The following is a 23364-nucleotide window of genomic DNA, read 5'->3' as shown; positions in this document are numbered from 1 at the left end:
AAACTGTGTAATATTTCTCTATAATTATCGAGTGTTCAGGTAGTGAAGGAAAACCGCATGCAAATCACAAAATGCAGGATAACAGTGGCGAAAGGACAACGACAACAAACATACAAACATCAAATATGCAAAGGCAGGCAAGACATAACGATAGAGATAGATAGATAGATAGAGAGAGACAGAGAAAGAGAGAGCGATATAGGCAGATCAGATCTCTCGGCATACGTACGATCGGTCAACGAGTATAGAGGCTTCCTGTTCTTTAAACCTGGAAAAAGGGTTACAATCTTAATAAACAACGATAATACAGACAACAATCATATAAAAATTTCACTAGATATAGAGGAGGAAATAGAGGGGAAAATGTGGGAAAGCCGGTGGAAATAGGGTGGAAATAAGGGGAAATTAGTGGGCAAATGTAGCTAGGGTAAGGGGCTGACAAACAGCAACAACAGAAATTCAAAATCAAATCAAAAAAAATGTTGACACAAAAATACAATAAAATATTTCCAAAGGTAACTACATATATTGTTTAACATTATTAAAGGATCATTTTGGTTAAGATGAAATGTAAGACTTTTCTGCTATTCTTAAAAAACATATATCATCAGATTAAATTTAATATTGAAGTTTTTTCTTAACTTTCAGATCAAATAAAACCAAATAATTATTAAAATTATCTTATCAATTTAAAAGTAATGTTTATATTATATTTATTTGTTTTTTTTGTAACTTTCTTCAAGTGGCTTTATATAGTGTTATTTTATTTAGAGTGTTATAGACATTCTAAAACTTCCTTAATAAATATAATACATTTCATCCCTTGTAAATAAATTATATACATTGTTTAATGAAATACCACTCTATGCTAATGTCTGTGTTTTTCTCTCCGTGTATTTTCCCGCCAGCCCAATTGATGCGTCACGTGCAACCAAATGCTAAATGGGTGTGTAACGAAAAACGGGCGGATAAAGGGGGTTGGGATATGTGGGGCGGCAACCCCGTACAAATTCGCTGACGCAGACAATGACCCCCGTCGCATAGATCAGTGCAAACTCAGCGTCGTGACGTCATTCCACAACGTCACAACAAACAAACAGACAGACAAACAAAATGGAGAATGGACTGCACAAAAGTCGAAGTTGAAGTGTTGACATTTAAGCACATGGCCAAAGGACCTCCGACCCCGCCCCTTTTGGCAGCCAACTTTGCCGTCCATTTGTCTCCTGCATTCAAAACTCTGTGTGCAAATGTCATTGGGCACAAAATAAGGGGGCCGAAGGGAAGAATGGGCTGTGCAAAGTGCAAAGGCCCTTTACATAACCGGAGGTCAGCTAATCGGAACATTGGCGGCGTACTCACGTTATCTAACTTTAATTTTTTTAAAGGAACTCTTAATAGAATACTAATTTTGTTTAAACTCTTGATAATTGATTATAATTTTCTTAGGAAATAACCTTTACATAACCGGAGGTTAGCTAATCGGAACATTGGAGATGAACTCACGTTATTTTGTTTTGAAAAACAGCAAACAGTTGAATTATTGTATCTTTAATTTAAATAGTTGTTTATTTATTAAATAAAAGAACTTAACATAACCGGAGGTTAGCGAATCACACCGACCTTAGGTTATTTGACTTTATTTAGCTTGACAGTAAGAATAATTTTAATTTTAATTTTATAGGTTTAAAATGTTTCATTGTTTCCAAGTTTAGCTATATAATTTTAATACTTCGAGTAACCATAAAAGTCATGAGTATAAATATTTGCAGACATTAAGTACAAGTTAAACAACTGCCTAACAAAATGTTACATTTCTTTACTTCCCTATTTCTCCATTCAATTCCTGCCTTTGTTGCTACTTCCAAAGCCGATTTAATCTAATCCAAACTACTTCATTCAACTGCATTTGGCACTCCATGAACTCAAATAAATTAAACTGCTACCCACCTTATCTGTAACCCCATTTAGAACTGCCACACCTCAGTTAACCCAAGTTAACCTATGTTAACCCGAAACTAAGCCACAATAACCTCAGAATCCGGAAAACTCCGGACAGGTAGGAATTTTGTGGCAACTCAATTAAAAGGATTCCATCTCCACCCCCCCCCCCCCCCCCCCCCCCCTTGGTTTCTTTAATTTAAACTCCGGTTTTCAATTTGGTTTCTATTTTGCTTTTCCTCTAAATCACATTTTGGAATTGATGGCAACCAACGAGGAATTTAAGTTTCGCAAGATGGAATTTCAAAAGGAATTTGCATGCTTGGTTGGATAAAAACTTTATCATGGGGGACACCTGACACAGTTTTTGGGATAAATTAAAACCCAGGATTTAAAGTTGTTGACAGGCGGGAAAGGGGACTACGCTTAGCCTGGGGATTAGGATTAGCTTTTATTCGGCTTAAAATAAACGTCTGCACTTCAGAAAAAATATTTTTATCTCATGGATTTGCTATGCTTAAGAAACCAATTCATAGTTTTATCTATCAAAGAGGTGTTCAAAAGAATGCAACATTATTTTTTAAGTTCTTTCTTCATCTTTCTTTTTTTCCTTGCATACTTTTAGTCTGCTTCAATAGGGATTCAAATCACCCGAATGATTTCTTTCCTTTTCATTACCCTAATCTACGTAATATTTTTTTTCTTGTGTACAAATCTTAGAAATCCTACCCCACTACAAGTATTCTTTTCTTCTATTTTCGGTATTAAACACAAAACAATAAAAACAATTCCACTTAACTGCATCTATTATTGGTTGCCATGATTATTTTCTCGTCTTTCGGGTTGCCTGTCCGAAAATGTGAGTAGGAACATCCCGAGGTGCCGACAACAAAATATTATGACTAATTGTGAGTTGTTTTGCTCGAATGACGACCTTGACATTTACACGGAAAAGAGAAAAATCGGAAAATGGTTTGGGGTGTGGGTGCTATGCTAGACAGAATCTCGGACAGTCGGCTAATTATTTGTTATTAGTGTTGAAATCTTTATGAAACTTGGTCGTCACTCAATGCTTTTCGATTCTATTCTCTGCCCATCCCTCCATTTGCTTCTAGTTTTGGTTTTAGCTCAAGACCCCCCCATCCATAAATACGTGTGTGTAATTGACAGCTCATCAGGAACATTGTTTGAAAGTGGCAGGCCCCTAGAAATATTCCAACTTGATTGAAAGCAAACGCAGCGTGCGCTGAAAGGTGAAGATTTCCACCACCCTACATTTTCCTCATCCATGATTTTCCCGCCGGGTGGGGAAAAGCGGAAAAGAGGGACAGTTTGGCAGGCCGAAAAACTTTGAAGGCAGACAAAAGTTTTCGGCTTCCATGCCGCACTGAAAACAAATGCAAATTGCGTTGCTGTCGCCTGCCAAAAACATTTGACCGTACAGGGAAAACTACAACAACACCTAAGGAAAACCGACCGCAACAACAACAACAACAATGGACAAGAAGGTCAAACCACTGGGGGAAAACAAAATACCTATTGGAACTAAAATTGAGTTGGCTTTACTCAAAAGAATTATGCAACAGATACAGAGGCTACAGGAATGTTAATCTTTAGATGTTTTAAACGATTCAATCAATATGATAATTGACTTATTGATTTTTTTTAAATTTTGTTATCGGCATTAAAAGAAAAAACTTTCCTTTTCTAAATAAAATTTTACTTAAACAATTTATAAAATAAAGAACTATAAACAAATTATACTTTAAATTGCATATTTAGCACACACTAAAGTGAGTTAAACAAAAAATATAAAAATCTAGTACATTAAATATCATAAATACGCAATTAAGTCCTCAAGTTGAAAATCTAAATTAATCTCGTAAATCATTTCCTGTGATTGAGTTATCCCCTCCAGGATCGAGTCTTTAAAAAGGCATGAAAATCTTGTTATTTCCGTAGTCGTAAATCATCTATTTACTTTGGGGTTTCAAGTGGTTTTCCCGTCAGGCTCTTAAGTGTTTTTCTTTCCTTTTTTGTGGGCCAAATATTTTGGCTTTTGTAGTTTTTGCAGCCATAATTTGCGCTCTATATTTCAAAAAGGGGGGAAAACGAAAACAGAAGTGTGGCCAGGGGGAAAAGCGCACTTTTGGCGCTGTAAATATAGCTGTAAAAATGTAAATATTTTGCCAGCCTCCTCCCTTTCGATTTTCACCCAGTTTTTTCCCACTTTTTCCGCCCCCCCATCTATATTTCCATCTTTTGATGGTGATCATCAGCAGCCTTCCACTTTGGTTGTTGTTGTTGTTGCAGCTGCATGTGTAATTAGGTGTTATTGTTTTTGTGCATAATACATGGGTGTGTCTGTGTGTGTGTGGCCCCATTGCCGCTGCCAAAATGCATAAAAAAAAATTGTGGGTGTGCAGGGGGATGCACTCAAAAACACAGAAGCCAAAAGGCTTGCCAAAAAAAACAACCTCACACACATAGTAAAAATAAAACAGCAACAACAGAAGGGAAGCCGAAAAAAAATTGTATTTCCGGCCTCAGTGTTGCATAACGCGTTTTTGGCCATGCATGTGTAATGAGGGAGGTTTTTTTTGGGGGAGGTGAGGGCGGTTCTACTGTGACTAACTAATTGAAGTTGAGGCCTTAGGCCCTGTAAAAGCTATGGAGAAAATATGCCCAGCATCAGGCAGTAAAAACTGGGCGAAAAAAGAAACTTTTTTGGACTACTTTGTTAAAGGATTTTACAAGACTGCTCCTAAAAAATCGTATATATTCTAAGATTAAAAATTTTAATTTAAAAATATTACTCAATATAAGACACTATGAAAAATACATTATTTAATTAATTTATTAAGCTTTAAAAATAAAGTTTAGGGATACATATTTTTAACCTTTATAAAGTTTTTCCAAAATTTGTTCAAATAAGTGTTGAATTCCGCTTGTTTTTGCAATAAAATTTTCCGTAGTGCAGGGCTTTGCATATTTTTGTGAACTTTAACGATGAGGTCGGAAAGTAGGTAGGAAAAATCTGGGGGAGGTAAAACCCCAGCAAAGTCATAGTAGTCCCACACAGAGGGGAAAAGGAGAGGAGTAGTGGAAGGCCCGGATCGGGTGGGATATATAAAGGGGAATAGCGATGAGGAAAATCTCTGAAGCCGAGAGATGCCAGCTAAGTTGTTGCACTTTTCGCATGTGTGCGTTTGGAATTTAGCTAGGCTCCGCCATTGAGTCATCCCCCCCTTCTCAGCGACGCACCACAAATCCCTTTCTGAATTGTTCGAATACTTATGGAAAGTCCCTTAAACACCCACAACATGAAGTGGAAATTATGAACTTTTTCTAACCTTAGTTATTATTTAAAAAAAAAGTATATGGCATTTCACAAACACAGAGTAGAAATAGAAAAGAGAATTCGACGTTTTGCGTTTAGTGTTGGTAAAGACTAAAAAAGCAAAAAAAATTACAGAGAAAATGCATTTAACTAAGAAATTTCGTTCATAAAAAGACAGAGAAACGAGTTATAGAAGAGAAAATAGTATCGAGGAAGCCAGATTGAAAACAGTGGAAATGGTTTATCGATAATAAAAATATTTTATATACAGTGTTGAAAAGACTGAATAAGGCCCAAACAAAAATATATACAAAAAAGGGCCTTAAATTAGGAAAACCACTCAAAAGGAGATAGAAAGAGACACGTCATTATAGGAAAAATAGTTCAGAATGGTTTCGGTAATAGTGTAGATAAACACCACAGAAAACAACATTAACCGCACTCAAAGTTATTGTACCAGAAAAAATGTCACAACAAAGCAAAGGAACCATAAGCGAAAAACCATAATCGAAGCCATTTAAGGGAAGGGGAATCACAAACATGGAAAAGGTGTTGAAAATGTCGAGCATAATCATTATCTGAGCTCATAAATAAACAGGTGAATGTTTACGGTTGGCATTCACAAAAACAAAATAAATAAAGGGAAAAACTCGGCTTGAAAATTAAATGTGAAACGAGATTAACTCAAAACTTATATATAAATAAATTATTAATGAATGGGGAGATGGGAAACTCAATGCTTTCGAATTCGTTCAGGAAGACTCACCTTTCGCTAGCGATGCTTGAGTTTCGGGACATGGACTTGGGCGACATCTCAAAGTCGGAATCGGAGCGATATAGAAACGATTCGCGACGCTGCGGCAAATTCTGTAGAACCAAACCGGCGCTGGGAGAGCCGCCCTCGAGCGGTGATCGAGCGCCCTGGCCATTTTCTACATCGAAACTGCAATAAATATAATCAAAAGAATTAAATTAATATTTATTTTCAATGGAAAATTATTTAAAAATTATTAAACTATCAATTAGGTAGACTGGAGTGTACATGTTTTCCTAAAAACCACACAAAATATAAAACATTTGTAAACAGTTAATGGTTCAGTAAGACTACAAATGATTTTCCATGTTTATTTAAGTCATAACATTTATAAATATCATAAAGCTTGTATTTTATTTGATATCCGTTATTGAATTTAAAAGGAAATAGCATATTTAATAAATATATATTTCAAGGACCACCGGCCAGAGAAAAATAGCCCTATAAAGCGAAGGCAATGCCACCGGAAACGGAAACTCGCCTAACAAGGCGCATTTAAAGTTTCATTTTGTTTGGTCATCTTTTGCGCTGCCTTTTTTTTCTCAGCTCGCTTGTCTGCGGCAAAAAGTTTTTCTGGCTGGCAGAATTCTTGTAACAGGCCCTCTTTTCCCCCTACAAAAAAAAAAAATACGAAAAATGCGAAAGCAAAAGTCACTCCACTCCGCCCGAAAATGTGAAAGGAAAGTTTAGTCAATTGAGGGCCAAGCCCCCGAGTTTCGGGGGAGTTGTTAAAAGAAAAAATATAGAAACTTCCATAAAACTGCTAGCTCATCTTGGCCGACGGGGCGCACTTCAATTTGCCGCTAGGTGGCTGCCTTAAACTTATAATCAGGCTCCTTTAAGCCGCAACTTTTATTCACGCCAATTTAATTTGGCATAAGGCCAATACACATAAAAGTATATAGTAGTATAGAATATCCTTTTAATTCGTTAATGCTACATATAACATTCTGCTTTATTTAAAGACGTCGGATTTTCTGGGAAATATATTTCTTAAATTACGGTTTCCAGCAACATTTGATCACTTAAGAAATGTTTCCGTCAAATCATAATAAGATCTAAGAAAGAAAACAGGGGCTGTCGAAATAGGGACTTAAAAGAGAAAAGAATTTCACATAAAATAATATTAACACATAGTAATTATAAAGATAAAAAGAAATAAGTCGGTATATATTAAAAAATAATAAATTCATCGTTAAATAAAAAGGGAAGTCTAAGTATATCATACTAAAATATGGATACTATAATTGTATATTGAATAGATGTTCTTTTTTCTATTAGCGGTATTTGTCTTTGTCTTATAAATAAGATCCACAACTTACATAAGAAAGTATCCAGAAACATAAATTTCGACACAACCTTATTGAAAACTCACCAAATTGGTAAACACAAAATATCAATTCGAATGGAAACTCTTGGCTCAGGCACTTTTCCGCAACTTTCATGCCCCACACAGCTGTGTGTTCCCCGCCCCCCGTCGCCCTGCCCCACCAAGCTTTTCCCCAACACCTCCCTCTCATTTTCCTCGCCAGGCTGGTGGAAAAGTCGTAAAGAAAAATGATGTTTTAAGTAAAATTTATACCGGGGTCATTAAGTAAACTTGGCACAAAGTTGTTGCCGCTTGTTGCTACTATTTCGTTTTTAAGGGGGGAGCGGGGCGGTGCGATTGAAAGTGGGAAGTGGAAAGCGTTGGGAAAATGTTGGGAAAATGAGGGCGGTGAGCAACAATGTCGCCAGTTTCCCTGGCATACTTTGTGGCGCTTTTCCGCAAAAGTTATGGCAACAGCAGCGTCGGCGACAAACTGTTTTTAGTTCGGTTTTAGTTTTCAGTTTTCAGTTTTCAGTTTCCAGTTTTGGGCATACATTTTCCCGTTTTCCTTTTTCGTCAATTTTTTTGTATTTTTAATGGTGTTATGCACACTCAATATTGTTGCTCTGCAGCCAGAAGTTTATTTTATTTTTGCATAGTCAAAACAAATGCGAAAATGTATACATAGTTGGTGTGGTTTTCAACTGGTTTTCAATTTTTTAATTGGTCGAAAGAGGAACTAGAAATGGGATACAAATTCATTAGGTTTTTATTTAACCTTGTTAACTGGAAAAGCGTACTGTTTTCTGTTAATTAAGGTTCATGGGCAAAAAAATGAAGAGAAAACTATGTTTATGTTTACATATTTAATTTAGAGAAAAAATCAAAATTTAAATTACTTTAGATTAGATTAGATAACTTAGTTTGGTTTTAAATGGGTACCAATTTAGTCTAATACCAGATGAATTACATTTAAATTGTTTACATTTATTGATACATCGGGATTTTCCCTATCAGTTTTATTCCGTTAACTTTAATTTGCTAAATTCAATTATCCCTTTTCTTTACCATTCAGTTATCTGCTTATTTTGCCGCCCTTTTTTATCCTTCCTTTGTCCAATATTTATTTAGTTACTTTGCAATGCACTCGTGCATTCATTCGCACCATGAATGCAGAATTCATTCCCTCCAAAGTCGCCAAATACTTGGCGCCTGCTTATCCTGACATCCCAAGGACCTGTCGTAACACTCGGAAAAAACTTACAGAACATGGGGACAAAAAACAACACTCAAGCTCATAAAGCGTCCTGTCACAGCCAGGACACAAAAAACGCAGACGAGCCAAACAAAAAGCGAGAGAAAAGCGTGAGGAAAGGCCGAATAGAAACAAAAGATGAGCGAGAGCAGGACAATTGTTTTGCGTGTGAAAGAGAGGGCTAGCTGGGCCGGCGAAAGAGATGGCGAAAATAAATAAATAGCCGCTGTCCAGCATTTTGAAAAATTCACTAAACTTGTGCTACACTTGGAGAACTGTGGCTTGTGTCTGAGATCCGTTTGGAGAAATATTCAATTCTGAGAAATTATAAACTAGATACTTCCGTTGTTAGGTGCTTTGTCGGCGCCGGGGGCTTGGCAACAGTCACTCAACTTTGAGACAAACAACCCACCTGGTATTATATATCTACCGAATTTTTCCCAGTAAAGCCTGCGGCAAAACGTATTGATTTATATTTAAAGAAACTTAAAGAGTTGTAAAACATTATAGGTAGCCGAATATATTTACCATTAAAATTTTAAAAATAATATTTCTTAACTTATCGATGTTTGGCAAGCTTTTAGGAATGAACTATCGATATTTTTGTTAAAGAGCTATACAACATTAAGTATAGCTTTCAAAATGTAGCATTGTTAAATTTACAAAGTCTTGAAAACATATATTTCATAACTAATCGGTGTTTGGCAAAGCTTTTAAGAAGCAATTATCGATCAGTTTTGAGTTTTTTGACTAAACCATTTTATATTATATATTTCTATCATTACTATTTGAACTGCCTGCCTTTAATCATTTCCAGTTGCATAATTAACAATATTTTTTATATGTCTTATAATTGTCGATATTTTTTTTAATGTCTTATCGATGTTTTATTTATTATCGATGCTGTTCCATCTCTAAGTTAGAGTATATTCACCATTATCCTTTGAACAACTCCCAGAGCTTCTTATTTTTCTAGTTGCATACTTGCAGGCGCCTCCAAAAACAATTACATAGTCGTGAGGCGGTGGTGGTGCTGTTGGGTGTTTTTTTTTTTTGTAGGGTGATGGGTGGTCCTTTTTTTGTGTATGTGTGCGTGAGTGTGGCTGTGGGTGGAGGGCTTCAATTCATTTAAGCCGTGACGTGCTTTAAGCCACACAGTCGCACTCAAGCCGGATGAAGGCGAAAGTAGCTGGCTGGCGGGAGATTGGCATTGTTGTTGTGCCAGGAGAAAGGGGTGGAGAAAGGGGCGGAGAAAGCTAAGGCGAAAGGGGTGGAGAAAGGGGGCGAAAAGGGAGCAGGGGAGTCGGGAGAAACGGAAGTGTGCCCGACGGCGGCTCTTCATGTGCCTAATTATATGTGCAAATAAATGAACGACGCATGCTGATTGCGTGGGTGTAAGTGTGCACGAGTGTGTGTTAGTGAGGCAGCTGTCGGTCTGTGTGTGTGTGTGTGTGTGTGTGTGAGTTTCTGTTTTCGGATCATGTTTATGAGTATGTATGTACGTTTGCCCTAGACAAAAGGTTGCCTCGTTCGCCTAAAAAAGAGCGCTAAACTCAACGCCCAGCGCCAACTTAATTAGTTTGTTAAACTCGCAGCTCACCCACACACGCGCAGTGAGTGTCTGTGAGAGTCCTTTGGCAGGAAAATACCTCGCAAATCCCGGGAAAACAAAGGAAAACTCAGGTACTTTCAGCAACGCTTTCAAGCAGACTTTAAGCGAATTCTACAAGTCCTTTTTCTCTTTAATAAGGGATGATATATTTTTGAAAATATAACATAATATAATATTAATGTTAAGTTAAAAAATACTGGTGTTATTTTAGTAATACTCCCTAGTTTCTTATGACTAAACTGCATTTATAAACATTTTCAACATGATTATGAATTTAATGGGATGTTTTTGAAATCACAAGCACACACAGGCGCGTCTTGAAGGATTCCACTTACCTATACACACACACACACACAGCTAGGGCAAGTGGTAAGTGGCCTCTCGCTCCCACAATACATGCACACAAATTCCGCTAGTCGGAAAACCTTGAGAGCAAATGGAAACCCCGAAAAGAATTCGAAAAAAAAATGAGAAAAATAAGAAAAATATAACCGAAAATCCAAAAACCAAAGCAAAGTGCCGAGAGCCTAAGGAAAAATGCTGGCGAAAGAGACAAAGCAACCGATTGCAACTGTGGGTGCGAAAAAGAGGTGGTGTTCAGTGGGTTGGCTGATGCGGGGAAAGAAAAACTGTCACAAGGCCATTAACAAAAGCCTGAGACTGACTGCCATGGAGGTTGGACGATGACGAAGATGGAGGCGAGCTGGGGAGGTGGGTGGGTGGAAAAAAAAACCAAATTAAAATTGCGAGGCGAAACCAAATGGGCTCATTCACCCACAAGCCACCCACTTTTTCACAGCGAAAAAGAGTTGGAACCTACTGATATTTCAAGACTTCATTTCGGAGTACTTATGCATTTTTTAAAAAAATTTTAGAATCCAAATAAATATTTTATTATCAAGATAAGGAATGCGAATAATAATTGGCAAGTATTTATTTTTATTTTTTTTACAATAAATACCATTTAAATACCGTATTTAAAATATTATTATACTAAAACTGCGGAAAACTAAAACTTTATACCTATATAAATATGTAAATGAAGCTATAAAACTGAAAATTAAAATCGAAACAACACCAGAGAATTTATAGGAAAGACCAAGTTGCAATTTCTTTTCGGCACATTCTTTATTGCCTTCAATTTTAAATAGTTCTTTGGTATTTTATTATATTCAAAATATTTTACTTATATATGCATTTTTTATCAACACACATTTTATGATCAATATTTTTTCCAGAAGGACTTTACAATAAATATTATTAAGGTTGCTAGGATATTAATGAACAAAAACTGCAGAGAAAAAATAAAATTTACAAATACGATCATTTAAATATAACAATTAAATTGTCAAGTTTTTCCTCCGTGTGTTAATCTTTTTTAAAGGCAAGGTTAAATGAATGGATGGGCTGGAAAATGGGAAATGCGGAATGTGGGTTGCTGTTGCATGTGCATGTTGAATAATTTCCACCGAGTGGGCGTGGCACGTACGCATGTATGCGTCTGCGGACAGGATCCGCTGATTTTCATTTCATTGCGTCGTGCATTTGATTAACCATCTGGTGCCGTCATCTCTCGCCAAATTGAGCATGCTGCCAGCTCACCAGAATTTCGGAGGAAAAGCGAGGGAAATGCGGATGGAAAAGCGGTGGAATCCCGAGTACCTGGGTAGGGCGGGTGAAAGTGCACAACGAACAATTAAGGGCACTAACCAATTGAGAGGACTCAATTGCGGCCAACTGATCCGGCGATTTGCGAGGCAGTGGATTGGGTTAGTTCAGAATTGGCTGGGTAAACAACACAACTACACAGCGGAAAATAAGGTGCACTAATTTGGTGTTTTAAATATTTTAAAAATGTAGAAACCATAAAACAAACCAATAAGAAGGTACTTGCAAATATATATACATATTTGTATTTGTTTTACTCAATAAGCATATTATTTACCACTTTAAATTAAAAAATATAGAAAATTATATGGGCATATTTAAATCATTAACTATTGAGAAGATACTTGCTAGAATATAATTGTTTCATGTTTTTGAATTCTTTTAAGTTCATAACAATATTAGTATTCTATTTAAGGAATATATATAAAGTATTTATGGACTCTTTAATTTTTCAATTATTTACTATCATAGATTCTTGTTAGTTTTCCTGTTTAATTTTTTTTAAGAGCTTTTAATCTGGCAAAACCTTTGTATGACAAAAGCCAAACCACAAATCATGCCATAAAGGAGTACTTCTAGGTTTTTCTGCTTTTCCTTGCATTTTTAATTAGCCCACAAGCAGACATAAAATTGTTAATCTCTTTAGTTTTTCACCTGATTTCCCCCCATTTTCCAGTTCCAGCGGTTGCCGGGGAAAATGTTTCGAGAAAAAAATAGAAAACCTCTAACACGTAACATGGCAACCCCTTGCCATTCGTTATGACAACACCGTTTCGTTTTCGAGGCAGAAAAATAATTGCTAGAAAATCTACGCCAGATAGTACACAAAGTTCCTGGAACTGAAAACAATCAAGCTTGATTTTCCCGGAAAAGCGATAGAATGAAGACCCAGGGAAAATACGGAGTGGCAGCGACGGTGGCTGCCCAAGTTCTCTGTGAGGATGTTAGGAATTTCAGCACACGTCGCCGCAATATTCTCTACCTGATGCATCGATATCTGGTGGAGAATGGATACTATTCAACTGCTGAATCCCTGAAATCCGAAGGACGTCTCTCCGAGGAGTACGAACTGTGCGACAATATCGATTTGGATGCCATGTACCTGGAGTACGCCAGCTTTTTCAACCTAAAATTTGGTAAATACCCCAAGATTCTTAAGAAAATTGGACCCAAAATCAAGGTGGAAATGACTGGGGCAAAGCAGGAAAAACCTAAGGAATTGCCAAAGAAACAAACTTCGAGCACAGAGGCTTCTCTGGCCAATTGGCACATTGGTGTGGGCGCGGCCACAGCAGCTTTGAATACTGAAATACAACCGCTGCAGATTAAGAAAATGGAAACTGCAGCGGAATCGGGTGGCCAGGAAAATGCCTGTGAAATCGAACATGGTCATTTGGGTGGCGATGATGCTCTCTTCTCATCTCTGGATTGGCAATCCCTGGCGGATCTGGTTAAAACGACTATACTACAGGAGAGTATTAAGCTAAAATGGTCGGATGTCTGTGGCAATCAGCGAGCTATAGAGCTGATCAAAGAGGCTGTTCTAACGCCAATTGAATTTCCCCAATTATTCGCCCATGGCCTGAAACCCTGGAGATCCCTGCTGCTCCATGGACCACCTGGCAGTGGAAAAACCCTTCTGGCCAAGGCATTGTATTCCGAAACCCAGGGCCAGGTGACATTTTTCAATATAACAGCCAGCATAATGGTGAGCAAATGGCGCGGTGAATCGGAAAAGATCCTCCGAGTACTCTTTCACATGGCTGCGAAGCGGGCGCCATCGGTGATTTTCCTGGATGAAATCGAAAGTTTGACCTCCAAAAGGGACAGGGTCACGGATCACGAGAGCTCCAAGCGCTTTAAGAACGAACTGTTGCAACTTTTGGACGGCATGGAGCATACTTTGAAAGGGGTCTTTGTCCTGGCCAGCACCAATTTGCCCTGGGACATTGATGAGGCCTTTCTGCGGCGCTTCGAGAAGAAATTGCTGGTCCAGCTGCCCAATGAGGCGGAGAGAAGTTGCTTGATCAGCCGACTTTTGGGCTCTAGCATCTCCCTGAATGCCCGACTGCTCCAAAAGCTGGTGGAGATGTCCGATCAGTTTACCGGAGATGAGATACGTCTGGCCTGCAAGGAGATCAGCATGCACCGGGTGCGTTGTGCCACCAAGGTGGGAGATCGATCCACCGGAGTGCCCAAGGAATCCCAGGCTGCGATCGAGGCCAACGTGGAGAAGGCCTTCCGGCAGGTGCGTCCCTTGGGCCAGAAACTTTTGGCCAAACACGAGCAGTGGCAGCAGGAGAATGGCTCATAACTTCACTATACTATATATTTTGTATAACTAGCTCGAGTGTTTTTTTTAAATAAAATAAAATCGATACTGCAACTAATACTGCAAATTACAAGAACAATTTAACACCAGCATAACCTTTACCTTAACCTTAACCCCGAAATAACCTTACGTTAGGCACAGCTTTTGCCCCCACTGTAATTTCAACTTAACTCAATTTTTCCTCATCTTAACCCCACCATATCCTTAACTAACCCCAACACACCCTCGCCTTAACCCCCATTGCCTTTATATCACCCCACCTTATATCTTTATTATATAATTATGTTTCGTTTTCAGTGTGGTATACCTCTAAAGCCTTGTGGTTGAATTTTTCTATAATTTAAAAATCCTAATTCCTGGCCTGTTAGAAACATCTGTCTTTTTTAATGATTGACAGATTTGGTGACCCCAAACTGAACTTCTGGAGCTTATAACTTGGCCAATTGGATTCTGATTTTAGATGTGACGAGGTCTAAAAATTGTGGCTAAGTTCTCCTATTATTTTAAAATCAAAATTTTATGACCCCGATTAAAATGTTTCCTTTTTTTATGACTTCCTGAAAGGTGACCCCAATCTCAACTTCTAGAGCCCTTAACCTGGCCAATTGCATTCCGATTTTAAAGTGTCATATCTCAAACAGTTTCTGGGGTTATTCTCTATTCGTTACCTGCCCGTGGTGCGTCTCCTGGCCCCGGCGATCGTCATCCGGGAGACATATCTCCGGATCCTGCCGCTCGACCTGCGTTGCGTGTTATTGCCGGTGGTCACCGACTTGACGCTGTATTCGGTGGCCGTGGAGCTGCGGCGATCGCTGGTCATCAGATCGGAGCACATCGACGAGGACAGAATGGAGGCGGCCGATCTCCGCTTGCCGCCGGTGAAGGTTCCCCCACCGCTCGAGGATGTGGTGGTGGCGGAGCTATCCGATCTGGAAAACAGCGAGGATCTCTTGCTGCGACCCGATGAACCCGTGCCCGCGGCATCCTGAATATTGCTATAGAACTCCTCAGTCTCACGGTCATAGGTCTCGTCCTCATCGTCCTCGTCCATGGGATCCACCTCGAACTCCTCGCCCTCCGCCTCCGTGGCCATCGTATCGCTTCGCTGACTGAGTGTGCGATTACCACGATTTCCACCATTCGATAGGGACGATGTCGATTGCTGTTGCAGTTGATAGTACTCGTGGCAATCGCCCCGAGATCCCCGGGATCTACTGCTACCACTCAGATAGCGATAGGGTGCCGAACTGGAGTTACTGGTGGTGCTCAGCGAGTGACGTTTGTTGGGACTTGTTTCCAGGGCCGAACCACCGTTGCCATTGGTGACCTCGCCGCCGCCGCCATCGCTGTCGCCACCGCCCACACTGCCGCTGAAGGTGACCTCGTGGAATTTCGAGGACTTTCGTCGTGTCCTCGGCGCCATACCATCGCCGTTTTCCCGTCCCAGCGAAATCGAGGGTCTTGGCCGATTGTTATTCTCACGCTTCTGATCCCGATCCCGATGATCTCGTTCCATTTCCCGATCCTGATCCTCTGGCATTAAGGTCAAAGCCAAGGCGGGTCGACCTCGCTTTCTGCTCCAGGGAAAGGCCCGAATAAATGCAAAGATGATGAACAGCGTGGCTATCATCTTGGCACTCCACAGTTATTTGTTTTTTTTTTTCTCTAGAGAATCCCCTTAAGGCCTAGAAAATTGCGCGCACATCCTTGGACATTTTTTCGTCGTCGTTTTAAGTTTTTCTATTTGCTATTTTCGATTTTCACGTTTAAAGTCGAATTATTATTGTTTTGCACTAGTTCGTCATTTTAATTAGTTCAATTTCAATTTTGGTTTTTCATTTTGGTTTTCTATTTTAGAGAGAGAGAAAGCGAGCGTGATGAGATGCGATGCGAGAACGGAAACGGAAGTCCTGCTGACAGGAGGTGGGGTGGAAAAAGGGGGGGCTGCAGTTGACAGACACGTGGCCCGAATGATGGATCAACGGTCAGAGCTGACAGTCCCGGAAAATGAGGGAAAACAGCTGGAGAGAGTCACATTTCCTGGCACTAATGTTGTAGTGAAAACTAAGGTTCTGCCAGCAAAAAAAAAAGGAAAGTTATAAGCCAACAAAAATACCACAACATAGAGATCCCATTGTTTTGGAGGTGCTAAACATGATCATATAATAATTATATTATATTTTATTATAGTTAGTTAAGACTAATTTAAGTACATTTGTAATTAAAGTAGTAAAATGTTTTATTCAATTTCTGTTTACTACTCCACTTTAAAATCACTTAAAAAATCGTACTTTTTTTGGACCAAATCACAGTGAAGCAGTCACTGTTTGGTAAACACATTTAAACCCACTGCAAATACATTTTCCACTCTCTGTGTTTGCCGTTTCCTGATCCACGCTTCATTTGCTTTTTGCTTATCTGTTTGCCACTGCTTTATATATATATATATATGGAATACATGTATATATGCGAGTTCCGTTCCGAGTGACTGACAAACAAACTTGGGGGATAAACTGATGGATAAACTGCTGGATGGACGCTCGTCTATCTAGCTGCGAGTGATTTTTATGCGCAATTTTGATGGCGCTGCGAGAATATTATGATAATCAATGCACAATTATTGCACACATGCACACACCAGGATATAGGATATAGGATATAGCGTATAAAGGACTCTAAGTGCAGGCCAACTTTTCTTATTTTTTTTTTTGTTTTTTTTTTTTGTATACTTCTCGAGTAGCATTTTTGCCTTTGTTAACGTTCCTATTTCTCGTTTTTCTATCTTTTCTTTTTTGCCTTGTTAGGGGAACAACAAAAATTGTATGGAGAAGCACAGGATAACACCACCAACAACAATAACAACAACAAGGGGCATTAAGGACCCTCAGAGGAGGTTGTTGTTGTTGCTGCCTGAGCAGCTTACCCATCTGATGATGCTCCTTACTACTATCTCTATATGTCCTCCATCATCCTCTGCTGCACACAACCCCGCTGTTGACCTAAACTAGCTACTTTTTAGTTCGACCATAATTGAAATGATTTAACAATGAGCCAACGATACGGAGAAAGGAAAATCCGAGGGGGGAGGGGGGATGGACAGAGATAGGGGATTAGGTGGTTTCAGTTTTCCGGGCAGTAAGACTAGGAAAAGTTACAACAACAAGTTGTTCGAAGGGTTTTAGCTGCCATTTTCTTAGAGATCAAAGTAAACAATACAAATTGTTGGCATAATTCTAATAGTCAATAAAGTACTTTAGATAGATAAGTAACCTTTTATAACTCCAAGCCTATTACCTTTTTTAAAATGTAGTGAATGTGAATTTTTCAAAATAAAAGTTCGGAATTTTACCAACCTGAAGTCATATAGGATTAAAACGTATTTTATTTAAAACTTTTTTATTCCCACTTTAATTTACTCAACAAAAAAAAGTGTTAGCACCCAATCTCAAACCAGCTCAATTGCGTTTAATTAAAGTTATCATAGGGCAACGAGGGCAGGAAGCGTAACAAATTCTAATGGATGCAAAAGATGATGAAGCTGCTGCTGGGAAAACCCCTGGCATTTTCCCCCTTTTCCGCCCTCGGCACACGCACTACTTTTTAATTTGTTTAAATTGCATTAAAAAAGAAGAACCGAGAGGTAAAAACTGAAAGAAGTGGCTGGGAAAAATGACTACGAAGGCGGTGGAAAATTGGAAACGGGAGAGAAGTGGCATCTAAAGTGAATTAAGCGCAGCAAAAACGACTTCGTTCCTGTATATATATCACTGGTGAGTGATGACCAAGTAAAGCTCAAGAAATAACTCTAGGCCAACTACAACAGGAAGTTGTATTTAATTCGCTAGAGAGCTTTAACGTTTAGTAAATATAGAATACCATTCGGATTTGTGGTGAACTAAAGTCTGAGGAAATGCAATGTAATTGATAAATAAAAAAATTGTTTTGTGATTTTGTTTTTAAATAAAATTAATCAATTTCTTGTTTCCAAAGAAAATTTATGGGAAACATTTTTTTTTAATATTTACTAAGCCAACCTTGACCTGTTTTAACAGTGCTATATTTTGCAATGCTATGTTTATGGCGCCATCTAGCGTGGATCGCTTAGACTAATTATTGTACTATTTTTTTTAGAACCGATTAGATTAAGCTGCCAGTTGGGTAGCAGTGTGCTAATCTTAAGAATAAAATTTCCACATTTATAAACGTTAAAAAAATACACAGGTGGCACTGCAATACCCTTCGAAACCTAGGCTCTTACCCCAAATCCCTCTTCCTCCAATCTCTGCATCACTTGTGGCCAGCTTATCCTCCCCCCCCCCCCCCCCCCCCCCCCCCCCCTTTTCTCTAAGTGTTGCTAAACAAGCTGGAAACAGGGCCGCGCTTTCTCTACTTTCTCCTTCCGTGCGAGCCTGAACCCATCTCTTTTCGAGAAATGCCTTGAGCCCTGTTTGCTACTTTCACAGCGACTGCGCCTGTTCACAAACACACAGGCGCACACACATTCGGCACACACACACACAAATATTTCCTTTCAATTCTTTTTTTCCCAGCTCTCTGTTGCTTTTTCTGCTTTTATTTGCAACTAATTCCACTTTGCTTGAAGCATACATTTACAGATGTGGTCAACAGCTTAGACATGAGAAAATATCAAATTAAATTTTAAAAGGTGCCTAAGAGTATGCAATTATATTTTTTTAACAGGATATTTCCTTATGGCATACTTTTTAACACTCTTTGAAGTGATTTCCCATGTTCAGATGTGGTCAACAGCTTTGACATAAAAAAATATTAAATTAAATTTTAAAAGGTGCCCAAGAGTATGCAATTATATTTTCTTAACAGGATATTTCCTTATAGCATACTTTTAAACACTCTTTGAAGTGATTTCCCATGTTCAGATGTGGTCAACAGTTTAGACTTAACATTTTTATCACGGTTAAAAAGTATATTTTTAAAAGATTAGAACTACATTTAAAAAGGTGCCTAGGAGTATGCAATTATAATTTTGCAAGATAATTTTATTGCAGCATGTTATTAAGCACCCCTTTTTTTGGTGATTTCAAATAAGCACAGATTTTGTGTTCAGAAAACATACCTTGAGAGAACAATAAACAAAATAATATTTAATATTAATAGATTAAAATATTTTTTTGATTCTGTAATATCCAAAATTTAATGATAAATTGATACAAGTTAAATTGTATTGTATATTGCAACTAAGTTAAGACACATTTCTTGGTATTTCTATTATCCCTTCCGCAACTGTGTGGGTATGAGTGCCTTTGTGTGTGTGTGCAGCTTCCCGCACCCCCCGTTTTACGACCACCCCCTCTTTATCCTCATCCTTGTTGTTGTTGCTTCCCTCTCGGGGGCTAAATTTAAGTAGCAACAAATCACTTCATTGTTTGCGTGTTTACATAATATTTATACATTGTACTTGTGCGCACCACCCTCTTGCCTCTCTGTCCCTCCCCGTTCGCCCTCTCGCTCCCTCCCAGAGTGTTGACACAGTGTTTCATTAATAAAAATGCTGCCTCTGTCCAAAAAAAAAAAAAGAAGAGAGAAATCGAAATACAAACCCGTCAGACAACAAGAAAAACTTTCAGACTGCACGGCGCCGCCATACAGAATAGAAACAAAGCCCAAAAAAAGGGGGAAAAGTGGAGAAAAACTGACCAAATTGAAGCAGACAGTAAACAAAATCCAAGAAAAACAGATAGCTAAAAAAAAGATGCGGAAAACTGGAACCACAAAACGAATCCCCAGGCATATGCAATATTATTTTATAACAAGAAACACTTTTTTAAGCGATTTTAGATTTACAAAGATTAAACAAACTGAGAGTATATTATTAAAAAATATTAAGAGTATGCAATGATAGATTTTTTACTTGTATTCTGAAATAAAATGCACTTTGAGGTGTCTAAAAGTATGCAGCAGTATATTTTACATTCTGAAGTAAAATAAATACATCCACTGCATACTTTTAGACAGCTTTATGAGTGATTTAAAATCGACCTATTTTAAAAATAACGTAACTCGCTACCAAAATAGATTGATAATAGATAGATAGATAATAAATTGATTGATAATTACTTGGCCCGAAAGCTGCACTCTACTTGAACCACTTGAAACCCCATAAGCCAGCATCCATCACTCGAAATTTAGTTCAAACTACTTGGCACCTTAAAGGGTGTGTAGAAGTGGCTGTAGAGAGTGGGTTGCACTCGAGTGAAGTCGAGTGTAGTGCCTTCCATTAACAACATCATCAGCGCAGCGCAGCCCCAGCGTAATCATAATCGCCATCGCAATCATCATTATCATCAGCCCTAATATCCGCTGCCAGCGACGTCATAAATAATGCTACCCCTCTTAATGCAAAACATCTTTCAAAATATGCGCATAGTTTCCCAGGGGAGTGGGTGGGGTGGTGTTCAAAGGCGAGGCCAAAATGCATGGCGTAATGGATAAAATATTTGGCAAAGCATTTAAAATCGGGGTGAGAAGAGCTATTCGGCAACGTTGCGTATGCTTAATGTGCATGGGGGGGGGGGGGGGGAAAACCTTCAAACTTCAATGATTGCGTTTCGGATTTGCTTGCGAAATATCACAATTTCATGAAGGCCCATATTTCTTTGGGAAAAATTGCAGGAATTGCATTCATTACGCACTTCTCACATGAGCTGATTTCTCCGGCACACAAAGCATTTTTTGAATCAAAAAGGGGGAGGGCTGGCAGAAAGCCCAATTTAAAATAGGCCCAAGAGACTCCTTTCACATTTTGCCTACACTTGCAATCGGAAAATGTCAGTACAATTAAAATGAAATATAACTAAACAAAGAATTTACCAAAGAATCTTGTAAGCTTGTAGGAAAACAAGAACAACTTAAAAGAGATGTAATAAATACGAAACATGAAAAGGAAGTCAAAGTTTAATTATTTCAGAATGTTTGTGTGTCTAATTAAGATCCGGCTTTTACACATTTATAGGCAATACAAACACAAAATTGTTAGAATTGTTCTTTCTTATTACTTTGAGTAATTAAATGACTATGGTTTTATTTAAAATAATTTTGCCAATTAAAAAGATTGACAACAAATTAAACATATTTATTTAAATATAATTTTGGTTGCCTTAAAGTATGCAGTGAATTAAAGACAGTCGTCTATTTAAATACATTCATGGTACTTCTGAGTTTAAAATATATTGTTGCATACTTTTAGACACCTAAAATTACATTTTAAAGTGATTAAACAGTGATTGAAGTGATTTATTTCAGTAAAACTTTAGAGTCTAATGTTTAGCAATTTTAAAAAGTATTTATTTAAATTAATATAGAAAAATATTTGAAGGCTTATTAAATATTAAAATAAAATGTCTAACTTCACGAAATATTTGTCAATAAATTTTTGCACTGTATCTATTTCGGGCTTGAAGCGTTTTTCTGTTGGCACCCACAGTGTTCCTGCCTTTTTGGCCAGCTTACGAGCCCCAGAATGGCCAAGTCCCTCTGGCATTACCACCCCCCTGTCCTTCTTAACTCCCGAATGGCCATCGTAGGCTCCACCATTTCCTGTTCGCATTCCTGTCCCTTCGATGTGCCAGTTTGTTGGCCCAGCTGCAATTTGAGGCTTTTGTGTCGGACGGCATAGATATGGATGCAGCTTCAGTTTTGAGAAAGGAGTAAGGAGTGAGGAGGGGGTGGGGGGATCGAGGTGACCGGGAAAAGGTGATTGGAAATGGAAATGCAAATCATGATAATGCCGATTTGCTGATGATGAAATCGATGATGTTGACGATGGCCTTTGGCGAATGCCATTTGCAATGGGTCTCAATGCAAATGCTGACCAAATTAGTGTCAAAACGTATTGACTACGCACACACACACACGCTCACGCAGACATAGGCATAGTCACGCACACACGGACAGTGGTTGTTAATGGCGTTGCAATTTGCATATGTGTGTCAAATGCCTGCGCTCTCGCTTGCTCTACACTAAGAAAAAAAAACAATAAAGTTGATTATTTGATTGTCCTAGTTACCACTTTTGTGTGTTATGTTAGAAATTATTTAGAACGTAATCAATAGACATTTTACAAATATTTGCATTCAAAATGTCGAATTATTTTATAGGTTTTCAAATCTAAAATCAAAAATTTCGTATTTGTATCGTATTAAACAAGTTATTAGGATTTATTTAAGTTTTTCACTTTTAAATCTGATTTGAAGTGTCTAAAAGTATGCAACAATATATTTTGAAATCAGAATTACAATGAATTCATACAGAAAAACGACTATCCTTTGTTCATTTCATACTTTAAGTGACTTTTAAACGTGATTTAAAAACCCTAGCAATCCCAATTAGTATTCAAAAAACCGAAACAATACAATTTTTCCAATAAACTTTTATACACCTATGAAATACAGTGACATATAAATTGCATTTTTCGATTGTCATATTATATTGACGCTAATAAATGAATACTTATTCTATTGTATACAGCACAATAAATTTATAATTGCAACTTGATATGGTTCAGCATCAAAATGAAATTATCAAATTTATTGTAATTTAATTTTCCCTGTGCATCTCCCTCTGTTTGCCATGAATTTGTAGCTAACACACTTAACCCACTTGCCACGCCCCACTTGCCACACATAACCTACACGCCCCCTTGGCCTCCTACCCTTGCATAATTCACGAAAAATGTTTTTTGCACTTTAAGGAAAATACACACACACACACACTCATCGGCTAAAATAAAAGCAGCAGAAGAGATTGCAATTAAATTATGTAGAAATATAATTAAGACTAAAAGTGTTGGCAAATCGGGTTAGCAGTGGACAAGTGTGTGTGTGCCTGCATGTGTGTGAGTGAGCGTGTTTTAGTTTGGCCTGCAAAATTGTGTAGCCTACTTTTAAGCTGATTTAACCGGAGGCCGAGAAAGTTTCTCCAATTTTATTACACTAAAGCGGAATATGAAACTCAATAAAATTACGAGCTAACACAGACCACATTTACCCATCATCGATTGCCTTTCATCTCGCTTTATGAGTCGCACTTCCCTTTGTAGCTGCAAATTGAATGGCA

At 38.1% G+C, this 23364-nt stretch overlaps 2 protein-coding genes across 10 annotated transcripts in view; one reads left to right on the top strand and one right to left on the bottom strand.

The window, feature by feature from the left end:
- LOC119556407 (cAMP-specific 3',5'-cyclic phosphodiesterase) overlaps positions 1 to 23364 on the bottom strand; it is a 128781-nt gene that overhangs the window by 21143 nt on the left and 84274 nt on the right. For 4 of the 9 annotated variants that reach the window (XM_037868592.1, XM_037868593.1, XM_037868596.1 and 1 more), the window contains 2 exons: positions 6048 to 6224; positions 230 to 268 (listed from right to left, as the gene is read on the bottom strand). In XM_037868592.1, the coding sequence (XP_037724520.1) occupies positions 230 to 268; positions 6048 to 6224 (216 nt within the window). Of the gene's footprint in view, positions 1 to 229; positions 269 to 6047; positions 6225 to 14939; positions 16120 to 23364 lie in introns of those variants that run through there. The other 5 variants (XM_037868594.1, XM_037868595.1, XM_037868598.1 and 2 more) reach the window with 3 other exon arrangements.
- LOC119556408 (katanin p60 ATPase-containing subunit A-like 2) lies at positions 12701 to 14282 on the top strand. Its single transcript, XM_037868604.1, has one exon. The coding sequence runs from the start codon at positions 12820 to 12822 to the stop codon at positions 14251 to 14253; it is 1434 nt and encodes a 477-aa protein (XP_037724532.1). The 5' UTR covers positions 12701 to 12819; the 3' UTR covers positions 14254 to 14282.

The sequence above is a fragment of the Drosophila subpulchrella genome, chromosome X, assembly GCF_014743375.2.
Source record: "Drosophila subpulchrella strain 33 F10 #4 breed RU33 chromosome X, RU_Dsub_v1.1 Primary Assembly, whole genome shotgun sequence".
Taxonomy (NCBI): Eukaryota; Metazoa; Arthropoda; class Insecta; order Diptera; family Drosophilidae; genus Drosophila; species Drosophila subpulchrella.
Note: the sequence above shows the minus strand (reverse complement) of the source record. Positions and strands in the feature narration are given on the sequence as shown.

Coding starts and splice junctions, on each gene's coding strand:
- LOC119556408 (XM_037868604.1), top strand. CDS start 12,820: ATGAAGACCCAGGGAAAATACGGAGTGGCAGCGACGGTGGCTGCCCAA.